The sequence below is a fragment of the Peromyscus californicus genome, unplaced genomic scaffold (assembly GCF_007827085.1).
Source record: "Peromyscus californicus insignis strain IS unplaced genomic scaffold, ASM782708v3 Scaffold_17__1_contigs__length_78620276, whole genome shotgun sequence".
NCBI lineage: Eukaryota > Metazoa > Chordata > Mammalia > Rodentia > Cricetidae > Peromyscus > Peromyscus californicus.
This window is the reverse complement of record NW_026294469.1, coordinates 27,918,819-27,937,433: the sequence shown is the minus strand read 5'-3', so window position 1 is coordinate 27,937,433 and position 18,615 is coordinate 27,918,819. Positions and strand designations below refer to the sequence as shown.

The following is an 18,615-nucleotide window of genomic DNA, read 5'->3' as shown; positions in this document are numbered from 1 at the left end:
ATAACTTGATAGCTAAGCTCACACACACACACACACACACACACACACACACACACACACACACACACACACACACACACACACACACACACACACACACACACACACACACACACACACACACACACACACACACACACACACACACACACACACACACACACACACACACACACACACACACACACGCGCGCGCTCTCTGCCTCCACCCCCAGGTCAGGTGGCCGCCCTGAGTCAGCTGGCGGCGCGCGCACCGCGTGACCCGCGGCCACGTGACCCGCGCGGGCCCAGCCGCCAGTGCTGTAACCTCTTCCCAGCCGCGGGAAGCGTTTGTGTAAGTGGGAGCGATCCAGCGGGAGCCCCCGACCCCCGGACCTGGGTCACTGGCCGGGCCCGAGGGGCAGCCCGAGCGCAGTCTGGGTGGGGGACGCTGAACCCCGGGGACGGACGGCAAACCACTAGCCCTCCTGCCGCAGGGTTACCTGTATCCCTTGATACTTGGGGGAGAACTAAGGACCCTGGAAGCACCCCACCCCTCTCCAGCACTCGCCGCCTCCTCCTCTAGTACCCCAAGGGGACCCCGCGGCACCTCTGGGAGCGAAGGGAGCCCGAGGCAGAGGACCCGGCCGGGTGAGGATGAGGATGCGGGCCGGAACGGCCCCGCTGCTAGGTGACCGTGGCCCGCGCGGACTCTATGCTGTGTGCATTGTGCCCTGTCGTGAAACCGAGGAGGCATTGACCGACCGCGTTAATTTACGCAGGAAGGAACGGGCCCAGACAATCCTGGGGCTATGGGAGGTCCTCCCCAGCCAAGGACTGACCCCACAGTACCGCCTCCTGGTGGTCGGCGGCTCCCCGCCCAGCCTGTTCACCTGTGGGTGAACTGGGAAAAGGCTGTTGTCAGGCTAGAGGAACTCTGACCCCCCTCCCCAGCCTTCTCTGCTCCCTGCCCTTCCCTTAATTCAGCTTGTTGTCTCCATGCTGCAGGACGAGATGAAGCTCATTATCCTGGAACACTATTCACAGGCCAGTGAGTGGGCGGCCAAGTACATTAGGAACCGCATCATCCAGTTTAATCCAGGGCCTGACAAGTACTTCACCTTGGGGCTCCCCACCGGTATGCTGTGGAAAAGAGAGGGTGGGGTGCGTAGGGGCGGACAGAGAGGTCGTTGGAGTCCTTTAAAGCATCGGGATTACGGGCTCGTTTAGCCCAGAGACTTTAAAAGATGGACTAAAGTACTGTTTGCTGTGGTACCCTCCGCAGAGAGAGAAAAGGCACCTGGCTTCCTGTATTGGTTGGTTTAGTGGCCACTATTCCTGTAAAATCCTGAACAGAAGGAATCTTGGTGAGGCAGTGTTAGACCTGAGAAAAAACCAATTCCAGGACTGGCTAATTAAAGCAAGCTTTATTTATTTTATTTTATTTATTTATTTATTTATTTATTTATTTTTTTTGGTTTTTCGAGACAGGGTTTCTCTGTGTAGCTTTGCGCCTCTCCTGGAACTCACCCTGTAGCCCAGGCTGGCCTCGAACTCACAGAGATCCGCCTGGCTCTGCCTCCCGAGTGCTGGGATTAAAGGCTTGCGCCACCACCGCCCGGCAAAGCAAGCTTTATTTAGAGATAAACAGGAACTGGACAGCTGCCTGTCTTTCCCCAAGTTGAGATTTAAGAGGGCAGCATTGGATGTGAGGAAGACAAGGCTTTTATAGAGCTCAGGGGTAGGGGGTTTCCAAATAGGAGGAAATAGGCGAGGTTGTGGGAGTAAAATATAACAGATGTTCAAAACACGGTAATCACAACAACAGGTGGTCGTAACAAGGTAGTCATAGGGGGGTCATATAACCTTTTGTAACAAAGGTAGAGTTTCGAGATGGTTATAAATAACTTTTTGAAGCAAAGACATGATGGCCATTCCTGGAACAGGCAGTATAGAACCATTTGTAGTTAAGGGTACAGATGGGTCATAGCCCAGTCCTTGAGAAACAGGTTTAATCATAAACAGGAATGAACCTGGTTCGTCTTTACTATAAGGTGGCTTTTAAGCCTAGGATGGAGGCAGGCTGGTTCTTCAGCAGGAGTTAAATCCTAACTCAACCCTGGTTTCCTCAGATGTTGGTTTTATGAGATTAATTTCTGTTCTCTGCATGTAGGGGATACTAACTGAGTGCTGGTCATGGGAGAACTGAGAAGTTAGTCAAATAATTTTCCAAAAGCTTAAGTGATTATAAAACCCAGTGTCTTCTGAAAAAAAAAAAAAAGTCAGATGTTACCTTTACAGGAAGATATTTTGGTCCAGTGTTTCAAAAAAGTCTCCAAAATATTTCTTCCACAAGCGGGGAGATTGGTCTTCCGTGGTTTTGTCTGACCTATCCACTAGAAAGAGAGAGGCCTTCAAACTTTCGCAGTAAATACCCAACAGTACATATATTTAGGCTTCAATATTATAGCCACAGACAACATGTATGTGAATGTGTGGCTATATCAATAAAACTTTATTTGTAGACGCCGAAGTTGGAACTTACATAATTTTCATATGTCATGAAATATTCTTTTGATTTTTTTTTTAAAGATTTATTTATTGTATATACAGTATTCTGCCTGCATGTGTGCCTACAGGCGAGAAGAGGGCACTGGATTTCATTACAGATGGTTGTGAGCCACCATGTGGTTGCTGGGAATTGAACTCAGGACCTCTGGAAGAGCAGCCACTGCGCCTAACCTCTGAGCCATCTCTCCAGCCCTGATTTTTTAAAAACTATATTAAGGCCGGGCGGTGGTGGCACACGCCTTTAATCCCAGCACTGGGGAGGCAGAGGCAGGGGGATCTCTGTGAGTTCGAGGCCAGCCTGGTCTACAGAGTGAGTCCCAGGAAAGGCGCAAAGCTACACAGAGAAACCCTGTCTCGAAAAACCTAAAAAAATTAAAATAAAATAAATAAATAAAATAAAAACTATATTAAAAGTTTAAGACCATTCTTAGGACTGGAGAGATGGCTCAGCAGTTAAGAGCACTACTGTTCTTTCAGACGACCTGAGTTCACTTCCCAGCACCCAGATTAGTAGATTAGCTCACAGCCATCTGTAACTCCAGCTCCAGGAGATTCAAGGTCCTCTTCAGGAGTCTATAAGTGCCTGCACTCACATGCATATCCTCACACGTACACATAGTTAAAAGGGAATCTTTTTGGTTTTTTTGTTTGTTGTTTGTTTTTTGAGACAGGGTCTCACTAGATAGCCTTAGTTGGCTTGGAGCTGGCTATGTAGACCAGGCTGGGCTCAAACTCAGAGATCCACCTGCCTCTCTCCCCAGTGCTGGGATTAAAGGTGTGCGCCACCACACCTGGCAGGTAAATCTAATTAGCTGCTGAGCCACTTCTCCAGCCCCACTCAGTAGGTAAGTTTTTGAATGCCTCCTGTAAGCTATGCTGTGAAGGTTCTAGGGATATAACAGCAACATTTAAAAAAAAAAAAAAAGAATATAAATTCCTACTTCTTAAAGCTTAAATTATAGTGGAGAAAGAGCGTAAACAAGTTAATTGGCAAACTGGAGAGTATTTTAGAAGGCAACAGGAGAAGAGGAAGGCGATAGAGAAGAAAGGCTGGGGAGTGTGCTTAGTGGGGAGTTGTGTCAGATGTGGGGGCAGAGACGGTCTCTGAGAAAGCAGCCTTGAGGGAAAGGCTGAAGAAGCGAGTTGGCCGTGAAGTTGCATGAAGGAAGAGCATGGCCTATAGAGAGGAGAGGGTGCAAAGGCCCTGAGGTGAAGCCCAGGGCATGCTTGAGCAGCCTTTGTGAGGTTAGTTATTAGGAGGCAGAAAGAAGACATTGTTGGGGGGTTGGGGGATTTAGCTCAGTGGTAGAGTGCTTGCCTAGCAAGCACAAGGCCCTGGGTTCAGTCCTCAGCTCTGGAAAATTAAAAAAAAAAAAAAAAAAAAAAAAGACATTGTTGGGTTTTGGAAAGGGGAGTGATGATCTCAGTGGATGAGGTTGAGTTTTTCCCTTCCATATCTTTTTATTTTGAAGGTTTTTCAAACATTCAAAGAATCAGGATGGTGCCGTTTGCCTAGATTCACCCATTCATGGCTTGGCACCTTAGCTGCTTCCTCTGGTTCTGGTCTCTGTCTGCCCTTGTAATTTGTTGTTGGAGCCACGTGAGAGCAGCTCCAGGCATCGTGACACTTTACCCCAAACCCTGCAGCCCTTCCCTCTCAGGAGTGAGGACATTGGTTTATAACCCCCTCCAGCACTGCAGACCGAAGGACAAGTCTGCGTAGCGTCCTGCAGTATCCTCTAACACACAGCCTGTGTTCAGAACCTTTCCCCCGTAGTCTACACTGATTGTGTACGGGTGCTTAGTTTTTATTTCCTTCTCCTTGTCTGTAGGCCTGGCTAGGGGCTAATCCTGGGCCTTCACTGCTCCCCCTTGACCGCACCCCCACCTTGGAAGGTTAGTTTGAAATTATGCCAGTATCCATTCAGGGTTCTTGTGTCTTTTGTTCTTTTGTCTGCAGGGAAGCTGGCGATGGAGCCCATCACTGAGCCAGGCCCTCAGTCGGGCTCCTCAGTCTTTGACTCTTTTATGGCCCTCCTGTCTTTGGTTTGTTTACCTGCTCATGAGAATTAACTCTGGACTCTGAAGCACAGGGTGACCCTGTCACAGCTTACATCTCTGCTGTGTCCCCATCTCTACACAGTGGCCTCTTCTAGGGTAGTTACCTCTGTCTTCCCGTCTGCAGCCCTGTGACTTGCACATAGTTGATGCTCCTAGAACATTACATCAGTCATCAAGTAGTCTGACAGTCATTCAGATACTAATTGGTGACTTCTGTGGATGGTCCTGGGAGACTCTCACAGACCTGTTCCCTAGAGCATAACAGTCTAATGGGCATTAGACATCGAGCATGGAGTAGACGGATGGTAGGTGGGGCTGCAGCATAGATGGGGCTTTTTGTTTGTTTGTTTGTTTGTTTTTGGTTTTTTTCCAGACAGGGTTTCTCTGTGAAACAGTCCTGGCTGTCCTGGAACTCGCTCTGTAGACCAGGCTGGCCTTGAACTCACAAAGATCCACCTGGCTCTGCCTCCCAAGTGCTGGGATTAAAGGTGTGCACCACCACCACCCGGCTTAGATGGGACTATAGATGTGACATTCTTCTTTATGGTTGTGGTGACGTTGCTAATTGCTTCTCACAGGGAGCACACCACTTGGCTGCTACCAGAAGCTGATTGAATACTATAAGAATGGTGATCTTTCCTTTAAATATGTGAAAACCTTCAACATGGACGAGTATGTGGGTGAGTGTCTTTCACGTTCTTCCCGATTCTAGGGGAATCATGCTCCTTCTCTCACGGGCTCAGCCTTGGAGAGGAAGAGTTTAGTTAGTGGTGATTGTCTCTTGCAGCCTTGCTTTACCCAGCTGTAAAATGGGGCTTACCTTAGTAGTTGTGTTAAAGAGGCCATGATTGGTGCAGGGGCTTACTGTGCATTGCAGACATTTAGTAAATATTTACTAAATATGAAGGTGCTTTTCCCCCTCTGCTTGGTCCCCAACTCCATAGCATCTCTCTTTGGAACACCTGCAGATGAGATCCTGGGATCCAGTTCTGTGTCTGGACTGTTTTCTCATGTGACTCCTTCAGCTCCTCTTTCTGTCAGGCACCCTTGGTGGAGGCTGAGACTTGTGCCTCTGGTCTTCTGTCGTCTCCTCCTGTCACCAACGGTTTCATTTTAAATGTTAACAAACAGACAGACAGAAGCCTGGTAAAATAAACACTTACCATCTTCAAAACTGCTGGGGTTAGGGAAATAGTGGATAAGGCAGGGGGTTGCTTTAGCCCAGGGGACTGAGGGCAGCCTGGGAAACGGACATTTCTGGTTGACAAGCACAAAATCAAGGCTGGAGAGATGGCTTAGTGGTTAGGAACACACACCAGCTTTAATCCCAGCACTAGGAAGGCGGAAGTAGGTGGATCTCAGTGAGTTCAAGGCTGGCCTGGTCTACATAGCAAGTTCCAGGATAGCCAGGATAACACAGAGAGACCCTGTCTCTATCCCTTCCCTGCCAGAAAAAGAACACAACACTGCTCTTGCAGAGAGTCCAAGTTCAGTTCCCAGCACCCACCTCAGGTGGCTTACAACCTGTAGCTCCCACTCTAAAGGACCCAACACTTCCTTCTGGACTCCATGGGCACTGCACTCATATTCACACCCAAACCCCACAGACAGCTTTTTCTTGAGCACTTTGGAATGTGCAGTTCAGAAGTCTCGAGTGCATTCACACCGCCATGAGACAACTCGCACCCTGCAGAGCTGAGACTTCCTGTCTAACTGCTCCCCAGTTCTCCAGAACCTGACTTCTCCAGGCACTCATGGGAGTCAGGTCATGAATGCCTTTGGCTGTTTGTGCCTGGCTTCTTCACATAGCATTCACCCGTTTATGGTTTGTACCAGAATTTTGTTTTTCCTTTTGGTTTTCTGAAGTAGGATCTTGTTGTGTAGCCCAAGTTAGCCTGGAACTTGTGATCTTCCCGCTTTTCCCCTTGAGTGCTAGGGTTACAAGTATGTACTGCTGTGCACAGCAGTTTCTTTCATTTTAAAGACTAAATGTATTTTGAAAATTACATCTATTTAGAGTGTGCGTGTGTGTGCGTGTGCGTGTGCGTGTGTGTGTGTGTGTGTGTGTGTGTGTGTGTGTCTCAGAGGATTACTTGCTAGAGTCTGTTATGTCCTTGCACCATGTGGGTCCTGAAGGACTTGGTGGCAAGTACCTTTACCTGCTGAGCCATCTTGCCGTCTGTACTTTTTTGTTTGTTTTTTGTTTTTTAGACAGGCTCTCACTAAGTGGCCTAGTTGTCCTGGAACCCATTCTGTAGACCAGGCTGGCCTCGAACTGAAAGATCCCCCTGCCTCTGCCTCCCCAGTGCTGGGATTAAAGGCGTGCGCCACCACCTCTCTGCCATCTCTACTTTTAAATATGTTCTGAGACAAATTTTCCTTTGATTTTGGTGTAGCTGAAGATTGAACCCAACCGCTGGGGTGTGCATGGCAAGTGCTCAGCCACTGATGAACATTCTCAGTCTGATTTCAGAGGTTTCAAGTGTTTGGAGACAGAGTCTCACTCTACAGCCTTGGCTGGCTTGGAACTTACTGTGTAGATCAGGCCAGCCTTGAACTCCTGGAGATCCTCCACCTGCCTCTGCCTCCTGAGTGCTGGTATTAAAGGAAGGCCTGACTTTAAATAGTCTTCACATTTAAATTATTTTTAACCATCCTTCAGTTTTGAGCAGCTCTGATATTCTCTCCATCCATGTCATGTTTAAGTTGGAGTTCAGGTGTAGTGGGGGTAACGGAATGAGGGGTGGTATAGGAGGCCCAGGGTAAAGGATGCTGTTGCTTCCATTCCCCACGGACTCAGTCCCACCACCCAGATGGGCAAGTTACCCTAGCTGCACAGTGTTCCTAGACTCCAAGTGTGTGCCCCCCAACCCCAAGCTGATGGGAAAGATCAGACTGAGGGTCTCACACATGCCAGGCAAATGCTCTACCACTGAGCTACAGTGGGGATCAGAATGAGATTTCCCAGTTCCCAGCCTCCCCACCACCCATCACCACCACCGATATGTAGCTGCAGCCCAGCCTAGCCTGTAGTCACAGGTAATGGCCATGGTTGATTACACACCAGCTCAGCCTGTCCTACATGGTCGGGGGTCAGATGGGCAGTCTCCCAAGGGACCTTGCAGCCAGTGTGATCACCTGGCATTGTCCTGAGTGTCCCCGGGGCCCACAGGTCTTCCTCGAGAGCACCCAGAGAGCTATCACTCCTTCATGTGGAATAATTTCTTCAAGCACATTGACATCCACCCTGAAAACACCCACATTCTGGATGGGAATGCGGCTGACCTGCAGGCTGAGTGTGACGCCTTTGAGGACAAGATCCAGGCTGCAGGTGGGATCGAACTCTTTGTTGGAGGTGAGCATGGCTACTTAAGAGAGACTCTGTCTTTAGTTAGAGAGAGAGAAGAAAATAAAGAAATAGTAGAGAGGAGGGCAGGAGTTTGCATATCCTAAGCACTTACAAACCAGCCATCCAGGCCGGGTTTGCCTTGCTGGATTCCAGCTCTGGGTGAAAGGGAGGAGAACTTGCACTTCCCCACAGTCTGGAGTGGGAGGGAAGCTGTTTTTCACACTTCTGAGCTATCTGAGGGTGGAAGCAAGTTACCAAAGTCTGTGTGTGCTTCAGGAAGGGAGGTCACATGATTGAGATAGACTGTAGCTAGAGTTTTCCAGTCCTGCCTGGCCCATGGTCAGGACACATCTCTCACCTGCCAGTCCCACAGCGGCTCAGACCCAACCGAGTAAACACACAGAGACTTATATTGCTTACAAACTGTATGGCCGTGGCAGGCTTCTTGCTATCTAGTTATTATATCTTAAATTAACCCATTTCTATTAATCTATAAGTTGCCACATGGCTTGTGGCTTACCAGTATCTTTTACATGTTGCTTGTCATGGCAGCGACTGGCAGCGTCTCTCCTGACTCAGCCTTCCACTTCCCAGAATTCTCCTCTCTCCTTGTCCCGCCTATACTGCCTGCCTGGCTACTGGCCAATCAGTGTTTTATTTATTAACCAATCAGAGCAACACATTTAACATACAGAACATCCCACAGTAGACCTGACTTAAGGTACAAATGAGAGAAGACATGTAGATTTCAAAGATTATTTTTTTCAGAATAGGAGAGACTATTGTTTTTGAAGTTTTTTGGTCCCTGGGACTCATGGGGCTGTTCTGCCATCTCCACAGGCATCGGCCCCGATGGACACATTGCTTTCAATGAGCCAGGCTCCAGTCTGGTGTCCAGGACCCGTGTGAAGACGCTGGCCATGGACACCATCCTGGCCAATGCTAGATTCTTTGACGGTGATCTTGCCAAGGTGCCCACCATGGCCCTGACAGTGGGTGTAGGCACTGTGATGAATGCTAGAGAGGTAAGGGATCGAAGGTCTGTGGGCCGGCCTTTGCTAAGGTTGGGGAGAGGGGTTACCTTATTGTTAGTTTAAGCTATAAAGGCACCAAGTATACATTCTTATTAACTGAACTCTTCATAAATAAAGCTAAAATCCCAGCTAGTCTTGACACTGCTTCTCTTCTGCCTTTGGAGGTGAGTGAAGTCATTCCTGGGGTGAGGGCAGTCATCTGAGCAGACACTTTGGGTCCCTGAGGTTGATCACGGTTTGAAAGGACTCTGCTCCTGCAACCCAAGGATGCTGTGTCTATCGCCCTGTGCTTGAGGGCAACAAATACAGTTAAATGTGATTAGAATGTTTTGGGCTGAACTTAGTGAGTTTTTCTCTTAGAAAGTCAGATATTGCGGTTGGGGGTTTAGCTCAGTGGTAGAGCGCTTGCCTAGCAAGCACAAGGCCCTGGGTTTGATCCTCAGCTCCAAAAAAAAAAAAAAAGATATTTTAATTTAATTTTATTTTTGTGGTTTCAATTTCCTTACTGTGTCTGAATTATACTTTATCTTGTTTTTCAAAATCATATTTTCATATTTCTCCTTTTTTTCTTTCTTTTTCTTCTTTTTTTTTTTTTTTTTTTTTTTTTAAGAAAGGATTTCTTTGTGTAGCTCTGGCTGTCCTATAACTCACTCTGTAGACCAGGCTGGCCTTGAACTCACAGAGATCAGCCTGCCTCTGCCTCCCAAGTGCTGGGATTAAAGGCGTGCGCCACCACCACCTCAAAATCATATTGTGTATTGTGAGTGTCTGTGTGTGTCCATATATGTGTGTATGTAATTGCATGTCACAACACTCTGATAGAGTGTATAAGACAACTTTTTTTTTTTTTTTTTTTTTTTGGTTTTTCGAGACAGGGTTTCTCTGTGTAGCTTTGCGCCTTTCCTGGAACTCGCTTTGTAGCCCAGGCTGGCCTCGAACTCACAGAGATCCGCCTGCCTCTGCCTCCCGAGTGCTGGGATTAAAGGCGTGCGCCACCACCGCCCGGCATAAGACAACTTTGATGAGTCAGTTCTCTCCTTCCACCGTGTGGGACCCAGGGATAGACGCCGGGTCATCAGGCTTGGCTGCAGGCACCTGTACTTGCTGAACCATTTACTGGCCCGTGGGTTTGAAGTTTAGAAGCATTTTCTACACTCAGTGGGAAATGGCTATAGATAGTTCCTTTTCAGTTTCTTTGGTCAAGTCTGTGAGTAAGCGTCTGAATCAGTGGGAAAGTAAACTTAGTGAATTATGGTACCTGGATTCCCACTGGGTGGCCTGAATCAGTCTCTCAGGGTCTGTTTGCCTCTTGGAAGCACAGGGTTTGGAGGCCAGGCACACCAGAGAAGGCTCTGATCTGGAAAATGGACCAAGGGCGGGATGTTAGGGCTTTTAGAACCACGGTTGCCTCCCTGTGCCTCTGTTCAGCTCTTTAAGAGAGGAGCAGTAGTAGCACACGCCTTTGATCCCAGCAACGGGGAGGCAGGGACAGACAGATCTCTTGAGTTCAAGGCCAGCTTGATCTACAGAGCGAGTTCTAGGCCAGCCAGAACTACATGTACTGAGACCCTGTCTTAATTTTTTCGAAAAAGGAAAGGAGCAGTGATCCTGTTGGCCACTCCATGGTAGGAATGGAGACTCAGATGAATGGGGAGTCTGTAGAGCTGAGTTCTTTAGGGTCACCTTTCTGCGTGTGTGTTTTGCTATCTTAGTTATGGAGTGCGGCCATGTCTTTGCTTTCTGTAAACAGAAAACAGCACACTGAGTCACACTAGCACTTTCAATGCTCTGAAGTGGAAAGAGAATAGATATAGGAGCAACCTTTGTGAGAGTCGACCTCAGGGGCCCACAGATGACCCCCACCATGGCTTCCCAAGCTGCCCTGTCTCCATCACTGGCCTGTTTTCTTATCCCCAGGTGATGATCCTCATCACCGGTGCTCACAAGGCCTTTGCTCTGTACAAGGCCATTGAGGAGGGCGTGAACCATATGTGGACCGTGTCTGCCTTCCAGCAGCATCCCCGAACCGTGTTTGTGTGTGATGAGGATGCCACCTTGGAGCTGAAAGTGAAGACGGTTAAGTATTTCAAAGGTGAGGCCTAGGCAGTGGAGAACGCCCCAGGCAGGCTTGTGTGGGAGGGAGAGAGGTGTGGATTTGGATTTCATGCTGGGTTTTCTTTTCTTTGCTTTATTGATTTGAGTCAGGGTCTCACTGTGTAGCCCTGGCTGACCTAGAACTAGCTTTGTAGACCAGGCTGGCCTTGAACTCACAGAGATCTGCCTGCTCCTGCTTCCTGAGCGATGGGATTAAAGGAATGCACCACCACACCCAGCACCTGTTTTATTTTTTGTTTTCAGAGGGTTTCACTTTATAGCCTCCACGTAATTCTGCCTCAGCCTCCTGAGTGCTGAAATTAGAGACATTACTGTGATACCCAACTTTTTCTGGACATTTTAATCAGCATCTATGGTTTTTTTCTCGTGTGTGTGTGTGTGTGTGTGTGTGTGTGTGTGTGTGTGTGTGTGTGTGTGTGTGTGGGTGGGTGTGTGGGTGTGTGGTGTATGCATGTGTGCATGTCGTGGTATATATGTGAAGATCAGAGGGTAGTTTTGGAGTTGATTCTTCCCATCCAACCTTGTGTGGGTTCTGGGAATCAAATTTAGGTGGCGAGGCTTGTGCCGCAAGCACCTTTACCCACTAAGCCATCTCGCTGGCCCGCCACCGACAGTCTCAGTAATAATCCAACCCTGTAGTTCCACGATATGGTCATTCCTTTTTCTGTCCATGACGGGAAGGGTCTGTCTCCGAGAGCGTGACTGAGGAGACAGGAGATGTAGTTATAGACCGTAGGGCTGTGGGAACCTTGCAAGTCATGGAGCCTCCAGTTTTCTCTGTCAAACAGCGTACAGGCGTTCCGCCTGTAGCTGGGGCACTAAACCAGCTCTCTGGGATCTTTGTTGTTTCGAGGATGCCTACGAGGTGGTTGAGAGTGTAGCTTTTCTAGAGCTCCTACCCAGTAATTGTAAAACCCTAGTCATGAGCAAACTTATGTGACAATCCTCATTCATTAAGTAGCTAAACTAGAACTTGCCCTTTGCTAAAAAGATTTATCTTGGGGGCTGGAGAGATGGCTCAGAGATTAAGAGCACTAGCTGCCTTTCCAGAGGTCCTGAGTTCAATTCCCAGCACCCACATGGTGGCTCACAACCATCTGTAATGAGATCTGGTGCCCTCTTCTGGTGTGCATACATACAGGCAGAACACTGTATACATAATAAAGAAATTTAAAAAAAAAAAAGATTTATCTTTAAACAGCCCCCGACACAGTGGAAGGGCTAACACGGTTGTAAACTCTGTCTCTCTCCAGAATCAGCTGTGTTTAGTGTTTGGAGACCACAGAGGTCAGTTCTGCTGGGGGCCCCTTGAAGCCCCTGTGTTCCTCCGGACAGTTGTGGAACTTTGCCTCTGCCTACACTGACTACTGTTTGCTTTAAATGTGTTACAGGTTTAATGCTTGTTCATAACAAGTTGGTGGACCCCCTGTACAGTATCAAGGAGAAGGAAATTCAGAAAAGCCAGGCTGCTAAGAAGCCATACAGCGACTAGCTTGTGCCAAGTCACTGAGTACGTCTGAGGGAGACAAGCAGGTCTTTCTGGAAATTGTAAGAGAGTAGAATTAATTTGTTTCAGTCTGTATGGTTGCTGCAGATCCTTGGCTAGGCCCATCCTGGCTGGGAGTTTAGCTATGGGGAACATTGTAGCCTAAGTTTCTCTGGTCCCGCCTGGCCCCACAGTCCTGCAGCCACTTATAAAATAATAGTTCAGAGGCTTAATATTATTTGCGAATTATATGGCCTACAGGTCAGGCTTCTTGCTAGCTAGCTCTTATAACTTAATTCAACCCATTTCTATTAATCTTTACGTGGCCATGGAGTTACCTGTCTGCTGGCATCTTGTTCCTACTTCATTGGCATGCTGGCATCTCCTAGACTCCACCCTTCTTCTCTCGGCTTCAGTTTGAATGTACTATCTAACCTTATCCTGCCCTGCCTCACCTTATCCTGCTCTGCCTCTGGGCCTAGAGTCTCCCAGTCACTTTTCCCTGTGTCCTGTAGAATGTCCAGCAGTCTCTGTGAAGCAGAAACCTGAAGGACCATTTCACCTTGTTTTGGCAAAATTCAGTGATCATTTTCCTATGGGCCCTGTATGTCCAGTTTATACAACATATTATCAAGCAGTCCAGGCAGGAGCAGTTTCTTGGCCATAAAGAAAGCAAACTCCATGTGGAGTTTCTTCAGTGCCCATCATCCTCTTTGAAGTAATTGGTGCTGTCAGGAGCAGACATGTCTCATTGTCCAGAGAAGTCTAAGTTTTTAAAACGTATAACTTTCACCCTTCTTTTGCAGTACTGGGGTTTGAACCCAGGGCTTTGCACATGCCAGACAAGTGCTCTACTAACCGGGCTATGTCCCCAAGCTTCTGCCCCTTTTATGATTTTTTTGTAACAATAGAGATCTCCATCGTTGGCTGTCATTATACCCAAGTGAGGACTCTGAGCTTTCCTTCAGGCCCTACACACACGGCCAACACACTCCATCAAGAAGTCCTGTCTGTGTGTGCACTTGCTCTTGAGTGGGCAGGGCTTTATTAGGGCGTGTGCACTTTGGACACGACCCTTCTGGAGTCCTGAGACCCCCTCTTCTGCAGGCCAGCCCATTGAGAATCTTTGTTCGAAAGAACACAACTTCCAGAATTAAGCACAAGGAAGCACCCCTTCCTGTAGGAACCAAGTTCCTCAGGGAGAAGCCCTTGCTCCCCTTCCCTGGACCTTTTTTCCTGCCATCAACAGGTAGCTTTCTGTAAACAGACTTTCTGGGTAGGTTTGGGCATGGAGGGCGCTAAAGTGGCTTTCACGGATAAACTCAAAGCTTCCAAAGTCCAGCCATGTCTTGTTCTCTCTCAAGATTCCAACAGGAGAAAGGTGAAAGCCCTTTCCCCACCAGAGCTGTGTTTTTCTCAAAAGATTCTTACACACTCCCTAGTAAGGAGGTCCACTTGGGTAGTAAACACGGTCGTGATCTCAGTGTTATTTACCCAAGATGGAGAGCTGGCACCTGCACATACGTGTCCTGTGCTCTCCTGCTTCCTCAGAGCTGAGTAACAAGATTATACACACGCTAGTACTGTCTCCTCTAAATCACCCTGTCATTCCCACCTCTCAGGTTTTCGAGGTATCCCCGATGGTCTCAGAGCATCAGAGATACAACCCTTCGCCCACTTGACCTTCAAGCCCCCTTCCCAGGCTTCTCTGCTCAGCCTGTGTTTATATTCTCCAGCCTCTGTGGAGTTGCCGCTGCCTCCTCCTCTGTCTTTGTGCCTGTCTGAAGCAACGGTTGCCTGTTCCCAGAAGAGGTTTTTGAGATCCTGGCCCAGGCCCCTCTAGGAGTACTGTGTTTAGTACCAGCATTTTGTTTAGTTCTTATACGTGATTGTGCTGTTATTCTTTGTTAAGCTAATGGATCAATAGATTTGTTTACAATGTGATATTTTCTATTAAATCTAATATTTTCAAATAAATTATGTCATTTGTGAATTTTGACATTCTCCTGAGTTACTGTTCCATTGCTGTAAAAAGACACCATGACCAAGGCAACTTATAAAAGAAAGAGCATTTAATTGGGTACTTGCTTACAGTTTCAGAGGGTTAGTTCATCATCATCGTGACGGAGTGTGGCAGCAGGCAGGCATGATGCTGGAGTAGTAGCTGAGAGCTTACATCTTATCTGTAAGAGGGAGGCCAACAAGGAGAGAGACTAGGCCTGGTGTGGGCTTTTGAAACCTCAAAGCCCAGCCCCAGTGACACACCTCCAACAAGGCCATGCCTCCTAATCCCTCCTAAACAGTCCACCAACTGGGAACCACAACATTCAAATATATGAGCCTATGGTGGCCATTCTTACTCAAAGATTCCCCAGAGTGCAGAAGGATAACTTCTGAAAATGTATTTGGGCAACCCCTATAAGCATAGTGTTGAAAGGGGAGAGGAGCGTGTGGGTCACAGCCTGCAGTCTGCAAGCATGTTCTTTTTTCTTGGCCCTGGGGCTGAGGATGGGTGCTGTCTAGATGCCGCACACAGGACCCGCTCTGCTCTCAGTGCCTACATTTGCAGAAACTGAATGAATAACCGCGGTGCTAGGACAATGGGAAGCTTTTGCAGGGAGGGGGTGTTTACTGTAGTCTGAGGATGGACAAAACTGAAAAAAACAACATGAGTTTAGTATTATGGGAAATGTAAGAGCTGCCACTGAACCCTAATCTCTACTAGGAGAGTAACTGAAGTCAGGGTTCATCAGGAAAGCTGGGGAAGACTGGCTTGGCAGGTCAACACAGAACTGGTAAACTAATGAGCCGGAAAAGCATCTAGGAAGCAGTGAACATGGCACCCTAGGGTGGTTTGAAAAGGAATGGCCGCGATAGGCTCGTGTCTTGGAATGCTTAGTCACCAGGGAGTGGCACTACTTGAAAGGATTAGAAGGTTTAGGAGGTGTGGCCTTGGAGGATGTTAGTCACTAGGAGTGGACTTTGAGGTTTCAAAAGCCCACGTCATGCTCAGAGTCTCTTTGCCTGCCTGCCTGCCTGCCTGCAGATCAGGCTATAGCTCTCAGCTACTGGCCCGTGCCTGGCTGTGTGCCAGCACACTCCCTCCATAATGATAATAGACTAACCTCTGAAGCTAAGCAAGCCCCAGTTAAACGCTTTCTTTTGTAAGAGTTGCCTTGGTTATGTCCCTTTACAGCAATTGAACAGTGACTAAGACACACTGCTAAATAAACTAATGAGGAATAAACAAAACATAGAGCTTCATACTCTAGTATCACAAGCACAGCAATTGTCTGCTGATCTCTTCAATCTGGTTGGTTGGTTGGTTGGTTGGTTGGTTGTATTTTTGTGTTTTTGAGACAGGCTTTCTCTGTTTAGCCCTAGCTGTCCTGAAACTCACTCTGTAGACCAGGCTGGCCTTGAACCCAGAGATCCACCTGCCTCTGCCTCCCAAGCACTGGGATTAAAGGCGTGTGCCACCACTGCCTGGCTTGATCTCTTCAGTGTTAAAATTAAAAAAGACAGTAAATTAAGTACCTGTATGAGAAACAATTGGAATGAACAGATGAGCAATACATTGTAATGTTCTGGCAGAATCTATATAGGCAGTCAGCTGTTAGATTTAAGTCAGGTTGTAGATACTGCTCCGTGGTGGATGCTCACCTCGTACCACAAAGCTCTGGAATTACTCCAGCACCAGGGTAACATTAACAGCTGCATGGTGTGGTTAAATGAAGCCAGCAGCCTTGAAGCTGTTCAGGGTGTAGAACTCTGAAGAAACTGAAGCCGAGGCACTCTAATATGTTGGATCACCTGAGTCACCCATTTTCTTTGGTGTCTGGTCCTCTTTATGTCTGTAGTCAAGATTTTCAGGGGGTCTCCCCTAGTCAAATCTGATCTCTGTTGACTTTGAATGAATCTACAGCCTTTTGTTTTCTGTGGAAACAAAAGCATAACCTCTTCCTCAATGTAACATACTTTTTGACTTGCATTTTGAAGTTAAGATATTTTTAAAATATATAGGTTGGTTTAATTTAGTAGTTTTTATAATGTAATGTCTCTCAGTAGCTATTGTTTGCTCATCAGCAATAAAAAAATTTAAAGTCAGTGCAAGACCATACAGAATCCAGACTCCCTGAGTATTTCTCATCTCCACATGGCTTATTCTTTTTATTATTATTATTATTATTATATAGACAATTTACTTTTTTCTGTGACTGTCTATACCTATTATCTTTTCTTTCTTAAGCCTACACACAGTTTTAAACACATTGTAACATGTTTAGAGGATTTTTCCATCTGAATCTGCTTTGCTACGTATCCGTAACCTTTTCTGTCTGTATGAGCAAAATCTTAAACCTCCATGCAGCCTAGCTTGTGGTGTGCTGGTGGCTCAAGCCCACAGGCAGTGACTGAGAGATACATCTCTGTACCTCGGTCTGCATGAGAGACTGCGGGACTGGAAAGCTGCGTTTGGCTCCATTTTTGTGTTTGAAACCTTTTTTTTTTTTTAAGCTTTCTCGGGTCTTATGTGGAAATATGTGCCTTCATGTTGGATGCCATTTGTAGATGGATTTTTCTTTGAGCCCCCAGCTCACAAAAAATGACATGGAGACTTTTAATTGTGAAAGCTTGGCCGATAGCTTAGGCTTGTTTCTAACTAGCTCTTATAACTTAACCCATTTCTGTTCATTCATGTGCTGCCACATGACTCATGGCTCGTTACCTCATCTCCTGCATGTCATGCTTTCTCTTCATCTCCTCACATCTCTCCCCTTCTTCCAGCATCCCCCGTGCCTGGAAATCCTGCCCAGCTATTAGCCGTTCAGCTTTTTATTAAACCAATCAAAGTGATACATCTTCACAGTGTACAAAAAGACTATTCCACAGCACATCAGTCAGTGCCTCTGTAGGCCTAGTGGGACATGCACCCCTGTGCTAATTTGAGCTCCTTGGAGAAGAACACATCAGTCATTTGGGGCAGAGATCATACTGGGCTTGTAATAATCTTAGAAAATAAAGACACTTTCAAGATGTGTGCATTGGTGTTGAGAGGACAAAGCAGCCAGCTGAATGGGATTCCCCACCCACCCACCCACCCACTGGCCAGACCAAGTTTGATTAGAAAGGTTTAATGGCTGGGTATATAATGCAAGTCTTGCTAAGTCAGGGGGAATCAGCCTGGGCCACACACCAAAACCCTATCTCAATAACATAGTTGATAAGGACAAGCTGAATCTATGTGACAGCAAGCCGAATATTCAAAAGGGGGAAAGATACAGACATTTCAGCAGGAGTGGATAGAATGTTTAAGTTTCACCTTGTTTAGTAAAAAAATGGTAGCATGGCTATAAGTGTATGTCATCATCTGTAGAGTACCTCTGCTCAATAGAGGTGGAGACAGCCCCGCCCACTGGTCCCCCTACTCAGATGCCATTCACCAGAGCCGTCCCGTCTTCCCCACTGCTTACATATAAAACTACAAACCCTATTCCCCAAACTCTGCCAACTCTCTTCTCAGAACTGCTTTCACGCTGACGGGTGTTTTATTTCCTACTAAACAGAAGCCTCACGAGAGCAGAGTTTATACTGATACTTCTCTAAGCTTTCAGATTCCTCCCTGGTCATGTCCAGTCTACTGATGAGCCCACTGAAGGACATTTGTGGCCCTTTACAATGTTTAACTTTTAACTTTCTTTTGGGTTCTAGTTTCATATCTTGCCAGTGAAAGAAACACAGTTTGGCCGACCAACTAAACCAACCAATCCCTGAGCAGGAAAACTAACCAATCCCTGAGCAGGTAATCTCCCTGGAGACAACACACACACACACACACACACACACACACACACACACACACACACACACACACACACACACACACACACACACACACGAAGCCCAGTATAAGCCCTTTGCCTGTTCAGTTGTCTGCTGTCCTTCTCCACCCTGGCAGAGGCAGTCACTCTCCTGGACTCCCCCTTCCCAAATAAATTTCTTTCTTTCTTTTTTTTTTTTTT

At 47.2% G+C, this 18,615-nt stretch overlaps 1 protein-coding gene across 6 annotated transcripts; it reads left to right on the top strand.

The window, feature by feature from the left end:
* Window positions 1-202: 202 nt before the first annotated feature.
* Window positions 203-14,588, top strand: Gnpda1 (glucosamine-6-phosphate deaminase 1). 6 transcript variants are annotated; one of them, XR_008219146.1, is made up of 8 exons: window positions 203-334; window positions 988-1,117; window positions 5,190-5,291; window positions 7,784-7,966; window positions 8,801-8,985; window positions 10,912-11,086; window positions 12,501-12,657; window positions 14,332-14,588. XR_008219146.1 is itself a non-coding variant. In XM_052742056.1 (8 exons), exons 2-7 carry the CDS (start codon window positions 994-996, stop codon window positions 12,599-12,601), a joined length of 870 nt encoding a protein of 289 aa, XP_052598016.1. In that variant the 5' UTR covers window positions 203-334; window positions 988-993; the 3' UTR covers window positions 12,602-12,619; window positions 14,332-14,588. The 6 variants fall into 6 exon arrangements, 3 of the variants coding, with proteins under 3 accessions (XP_052598016.1, XP_052598015.1, XP_052598014.1); XR_008219144.1 differs by having other exon boundaries at window positions 14,218-14,588; XM_052742056.1 differs by having other exon boundaries at window positions 12,501-12,619.
* The last annotated feature ends 4,027 nt before the right edge of the window (window positions 14,589-18,615 follow it).